Here is a 6,679-nt window from a genome sequence, read left to right on the forward strand (position 1 = left end):
GCTATTTTTGATTGTCACGAGTGGGAGGGGTGCTACTGGCACCTAGTGGCTGAGGTCAAGGATCCTACAATGCACGGGAGAACCTCCACCTCATTCCCCCTCTACCCTCAAGCATACACAGAATAAAGAATCATGTGGTGCAAAATGTCAACAGGCTGAGGCTGGGAAACCTTGCTTTATACATATCAGTTCATCTGCTTCTCTCAACAGCCCTTTGAGGTAGATGCCGTTATTACTACCATTTTACAGATGAGGAAATTGTAGTACCACGGGAACTGGTGGTACCAAGTCGTTGCTTCAAGTCTTATGGCTATAAACCAGCAGAGCCCGGAATCAAACTCAGACAATTTACTATGGAGCCCACGCTCTTAATTACAATTCTACACTGCTTCCCACGGTGGAGATAGGTTAGGAATATCAGTCTGGAAAAGGCATTATCTGAGATAAGTGAGGTGGGAGAATAATTCTGAGTTGGAATGAAAGAACTAAGAATTTTCTAGGAAGCGTCAGAGTTGTATATGTTTACAATCTTGAAAAGCGTAGTAAATGAAATTCTATAAGAGATAAAAGGGAGTCATTTTAGTCAAAAATGGAATACCGAGACAATATTATGTTCACAGTTTGCATATCTGTTTTAGCAATACAACCTGAAAAAGTTTACTCTTTCTGGGTTTCTGTGCCTTTAACCTTCAAATAATGGAGATGACCTAGATTATTCCTTGGGTCTTGGGCTAGAACCTTACAAGGTCCTTTTTTTTTTTAAATAAACTTTATTTTTTACGATGGTTTTAAATATACATAATGTAGTGAAGAAAGATAGTAAAGAGGTCCCATATACCCTCCACTCAGTTTACCCTGTTATTAGCATCTTGCATTAATTAGTATTCCATGTTACATTAATTAACCAATAGTGATACATTAGTAACTAAAGTCCATGCTTTATTCAGATTTCCTTAGTGTTTACTTAATGTCCTTTTTCTGCTGCAAGATCCCAACCAGGGCACCACATAACATTTAGTCATCATGTCTCTTTGGGCATCTCTTGGCTATAACAGTTTCTCAGACGTTCCCTGGTTTTGATGACCTTGACAATTTTGAGGTATTTTGTACAATGTACCTCTCTATTGGGATTTGTCTGATATTCTTCTCATGATTAGACTAGAGTTATGGGGTTTGGGGAGGAGGGTCACAGAGGTAAAGTTCCATTTTCATCACACTGTATCAAGCGTACATGCTACTAGCTATCACTGCTGATGCTGACCTTGATTACCTAGGTGGGCCAGTGTCCGTCAGCTTTCTCTACTTTCTCCCCCTTTGTATCCTGTGCTCTTCGCAGCCCACACTTAAGGAGTGGGGAGTTACGCTCCACCTCCTTGAGGACAGAGTAGCTACACGAATTACCTGGAATTCTTCTGCGTCGGAGATTTGTCTCTTCTTCCATTTGTATATTTATTCCACCATTTATTTACATCAGTATGAACTTTATGGATATTTATTTTGTATGTTGGGTTATAATCCAACACTACAGTTGACCTTTGAACAATGCCAGGGTTAGGGGTGCTGACCCTCTGAGCAGTTGAAAATCCCAGTGTCAGCTCTCTGTATTCCCAGTTTAACCAACCACAGATTGCGTAGTACTGTCTTATTTACTACTGAGAAAAAAATTGGCTTGTAAGTGGACAGGTGCAGTTCACACCTGTGTTGTTTAAGGGTCAACTGTATTTTCTTGCTCGAGTTATTTCAGCTTTGGCCATTGGGAGCCCTTGCGGTTGGCTCCCGTGTCCTTTTGTACTACTCCCATAATTGTGGGATTTTTTTTTTTGTTTCTTTGGGGGTTTTGTTTTGCTTTGTTTTTAGCACTTTCTTACTTTCTGTTACAAGATGCTCCAGGCTAACTTGTATATTTCCTGTCCCAGTCCCAGAATCAGGCCATTTCTCTGGAGAATGGTATTGGAAACCAAGACTTGAGTGCTAAGTGTACCCCTTGCTGCTAGGGTTACATTGCTTCTACACCCTTTCATCTGACAGAACAAGGAAATATATGAGTATATCCTAACCTGTGTCTATATATGTATAATATGCATTGATATTTCTATATGTTATAAACAGGAGCTCATACTGATATTTCCAATTCAAATTCATTAACACATAGATAATTTTAGCCTCCTCCCCAAAGAGGCCTTTATAATAATTCGAATTATTAAATGAACTGGCTTCATTCCAGGATTTAACTTCCTAATTAGTGTTAATTAACCATGGCTCTAGTGTTATCTGTGACACGGAGGAAAGTTTCTTGAATTGGAAGATAAGACATGCGTCTGGAACAACCCTTTAACCTATCAATGCTTTAGGTTGTTTTAACTAGTACACTCCTCTATAAACTGAGATTACTTGCCTAACTCACGGGATAACCGTGAAGCTGAAATGTACCAATACGGTTTTCTGAGGTATTTGATTTCCTACTAAATAGTATCTTGGGGTTGCGTTCGGCTGCAATAAGTTGACGGCCAACTCATATAAATACCAGAGCATCTTTCGGTTATCATTCAAAAAGCCAGCTAGCCTTCTCTAGGCGTCAAGGTCTCTGTCCATCGCTTACAGGCTGTCTTGTGTAGGCGGTAGATTTCATTGTCAGTTACTTTTATTCTGAAGCCTATACGGAGCCAGCGGGCTAAACCAGGTTTAGATAGCTCCCGAAGTAACAGAAAACACTGATGCCTAGGTCACAGTGACTTGTTAAATAAATGCCTTTACACGAGTATCTCTGCCGAAAAAAGCAAGAAACACAAGCGCCACAGGCGACAAAGGGAACTGGACACTGGATTCAGTGCAGTTTTGTTCATTTTAACCCACTTAACCCTCTTTCAACTCTAATGAATCTGAGCAAAACTGAGGAGCTGAGAGGAGGCGGATGCGGGATTGGAACCAACGATCAACTCTGAGCTGGGGGCCCTCCGCTCGGGCGCCGCAGCAGCCCGATCCCCGACCCCCTGGGGGACAGCGCCGCAAACCTGGCCTCGGCAGCCCGCCGCGGTCCCCGCCCCCGGCCCGGGCGCGCCCCGCACTCACCCTCGGCGCTGTCGCGGGTGCGGTGGAAGTCGTCCGACCGGCCGTCACGGAAGGCCCGGCAAAGAGACAGGCAGAGGAAATCGAGCATCCAGCCGGCAGCTACCGCCTCGGCCTCAGCCACCAGGCCCGCGTCCTCCTCCTCCTCAGGGGCCCCCAAGTGCATCTGGCACTCGAGTGGTTCCTGGCACTCAAACTGCCCCTGATCATCTCTCGCCGTTTCCGCCATCCGCTCCTCCAGGGGACCTGCATCCTCCCCATCCGCAAGCCCTCGCGGGCTCGGAGCCGCTGAGGCGGCGCTCTCCGCCATATTACATCTCTCGCACTGCTTCTGTCTTTTCCTGCGCGGAGCGACGATTGGCTCGCGCCGCGCGGGGCGGAGCCTCGGAGGGTCTCTTCCGCCCGCGGGAAACCACCAATCACACACCACCGGGATGGGCGAGCGGCTCGAACCTGGCTTCTGATTGGCCGAAATCTGCTCCCGCCTCTGGATGTTGAATTCCCCGCCACCCAGGGGTGCAGTTTTGTTGGTAAACTAGACAAGTTCTGGCTGGATGCGGAGAGAGAATAGGAGGTCGGGGAGCGGGCGACTGCTTTATTCTCGTGCTAAAATGCAACACTGATTAGAACACCAATACGGTTAGTTAAAATGGAAAAACATTTTACCCTCAGTGTGCTTCAAAAATGAGATAGGTGATTAAAACTTGTCACTATTTTTTGAGCGTAACACTTTAGATCCTGGTATTCACTTAACAGTTACTGTGCGATCACGAACCAAAACTCTTCCAACAGACTTAGATCCGTGCTTCTCCAACCTTAAGGGGCATCAGAATAAGCCCCTAGGCTTATTAAAAACACGAATTGCCGGCCTCCACCCCCAGAGTTTTTGTTCTGTAGATCTGGACTGGGATCCTTGAATTAGCAAGTGATAAGTTCGCAGGTCAGTGATACTGAGGCTGCTTGTCTGGGGACCAAATTTTCCGAATTATCGCTCTAGGAAGAGTATATTATTATGGGAATGAATTTTATTCAGGGCCTGAAATTGACTGTAGCATTCAGCTTTACAACAATAAGTGAATACTTATTTTGAACTTTCAAACTTACCTTTAAGCACAAGAGGGCGTTGGGGGAAGGGGGCCTGGTTATGTTCTATTTCTCTATGTGGGTGATAGTTACATCAGTGTGGTCCTTTATGAAAATTCATTGAACACGATATATGCACTTTTCAGTATATGGGTTATAACTAAATAAAAAGTTTCTTTTAAAAACCTTTCTGTGGGCTTCCCTGGTGGCGCAGTGGTTGAGAGTCCGCCTGCCGATGCAGAGGATGCGGGTTCGTGCCCCGGTCCGGGAAGATCCCACATGCCGCGGAGCGGCTGGGCCCGTGAGCCATGACTGCTGAGCCTGCGCGTTGTGTTCCGCAACGGGAGAGGCCACAACAGTGAGAGGCCCGTGTACCGCCAAAAAAAAAAAAAAAACCAACAACAACTTTCTGTTTATAACACATCCAACATTATCAAAGCCTTTATGTTTTAATTTTACACATTTATTATTATCTTAAAGCCGGAGTTGAAACGTTGAGTCCTTAAAGCACCATATTATAGCCGTTAAGAATACCTAGGTTGGGGGACTTCCCTGGTGGCACGGTGATTAAGAATCCACAGTGGTTAAGAATCCACAGTGGTTAAAAAAAAAAGTAAGATTCATAAGGGAAGGTATTTTGTATGTCTTTTCTACTACTGTATTCCTAATGCCTAGAAAAGTGCCTGCCACATGGTAGACATTCAATCAATATTTATTGAATGAATGTATGTTACACTTTTTAAGACGTGCTTAGAGAAAAATTGATACTCAGAATAACAGGAAACATTTTTTTTTCCAGGCAAGGCTTTATTGGGGCCCCTGCAGCAGCAGGGGGGAGAGATAACAGACAACAGGTTCCCTTGCTTGTGCGTTCCCTGAGGTGGGTGTCAAGCTTGTTCCTTAGATGGGGTGAGGGTAGAGGTGTGTCCAGGGGTCGGGCCACAGGTGTGGCTTAGGTGTTTTGCCCACCCTCTGGTGGTGTTGAGTTCAGGGGCTGTGCTCAGTACCCTGCTTTTGCTCTGGGCTCTTCAAAAGTGGCAGTTGGGTTTTTTGGTCTTTTTGTATCTTCTGTCCAGAATTTGCCCCAACTGGCCATGCACGCAGTTATTTTTAGTCCCTTATAATTTCTGTGTATTTTGTTGTTCAAGGAGAGGTGCACTCAGCAGAGGGTCCCAGGTCCCAGCCTGTCTCATTCCCCCCTGAGAGACTCTACACCCTTATTCTTAAGGGGTAAGGGGCTGAAGGTCTCTTCTCCTGAAGCTTCTTTCCGCTGGACAGGGGCCACAGACCCTAGCCTAGCCTAGAGGTGTAGAAGTCCCTCGCTGACTGTTCTAAGGACCTGTAGGGACCTGGGCCACTTTCTGCTGGAATAGGCTGAATTTCTTGAGCCATCATGAGCCTTACTTCAAACTGTTGGGGCCCACATTCTTACCAGTAAAATTCTTTATAGAATTTGAAAACTTCAGCTATTAAGTACTAAATAGTACTTTAAGATTTGCTGTGGGGCTTCCCTGGTGGCACAGTGGTTGAGAGTCCGCCTGCCAATGCAGGGGACACGGGTTCGTGCCCCGGTCCGGGAAGATCCCACATGCCGCAGAGCGGCTAGGCCCGTGAGCCATGGCCGCTGAGCCTGCGCGTCCGGAGCCTGTGCTCCGCAATGGGAGAGGCCACAACAGTGAGGGGCCCGCGTACCGCAAAAAAAAAAAAAAAAAAAAAAAAAAAAAGATTTGCTGTGTTGGGACTTCCCTGGTGGTGCAGTGGTTAAGAAGCCGCCTGCCAACGCAGGGGATATGGGTTCGAGCCCTGGTCCGGGAAGATCCCACATGCCGCGGAGCAACTAAGTCCGTGCGCCACAAATACTGAGCCTGTGTGCCACAAGTACTGAAGCCCACGCGCCTAGAGCCCATGCTCTGCAACATGAGAAGCCCGCGCACCGCAACGAAGAGTAGCCCCTGCTCGCCGCAACTAGAGAAAGCCGGTGAGCATCAACGAAGACCTAACACAGCCAAAAATAAATACATAAATTTATTTTTTTTTAATGGTTTAAGATTTGCTGTGTTGATTCACAAAAACCAGATACCTCCATTTCTGTCTTTGCCCTCTTTCTCTATAGGTCAGACCAAGTCCCTTTAGCCGGAAACTAATTATGATAATGATCATGATCGTATCAACCACACTTAAAATTTATTGCATGTTTAATGGATGTCAAGAACTTTTCTATGTGCATTATATGAATTATTTCATTTAATCTTCACGGCTATTCTATTAGGTAGATACTATTATGATTCTATAGAGGATGAACCTGCAGCACAGAGAGGACAGTTAACTCACCCAAGACCGGTAAATGAGTTAGCTAGTTAGTAAATTAGGGACCCAGGACCTGAAAGCAGGCACTCTGACTCTATACTATTCCCTCTTCTCCCTAGAAGGCCTCCCCAGGGGAGCAGACACCAGCCAGAGTTCATTTTCTCTGTAGTGGTTCCTGGATCCACAGAAGGTCCCCCTCCCCTTTCTTCTGCTAAAGAATTAA

At 45.8% G+C, this 6,679-nt stretch overlaps 1 protein-coding gene across 7 annotated transcripts in view; it reads right to left on the bottom strand.

Annotated features, from left to right (window-relative positions):
- Window positions 1-3,376, bottom strand: part of TERF1 (telomeric repeat binding factor 1) — a gene marked incomplete at its 5' end in the record, with an annotated part of 41,227 nt that extends 37,851 nt beyond the window's left edge. For all 7 annotated transcript variants that reach the window (XM_082675289.1, XM_082675286.1, XM_082675290.1 and 4 more), the window contains one exon: window positions 3,070-3,376. In XM_082675289.1, coding sequence (XP_082531415.1) covers window positions 3,070-3,376 — 307 coding nt within the window. The remainder of the gene's footprint in view (window positions 1-3,069) is intronic.
- Window positions 3,377-6,679: the final 3,303 nt, after the last annotated feature.

This window comes from Grampus griseus (genome assembly GCF_964374135.1).
Source record: "Grampus griseus genome assembly, chromosome: 17".
Classification (NCBI taxonomy): Eukaryota; Metazoa; Chordata; class Mammalia; order Artiodactyla; family Delphinidae; genus Grampus; species Grampus griseus.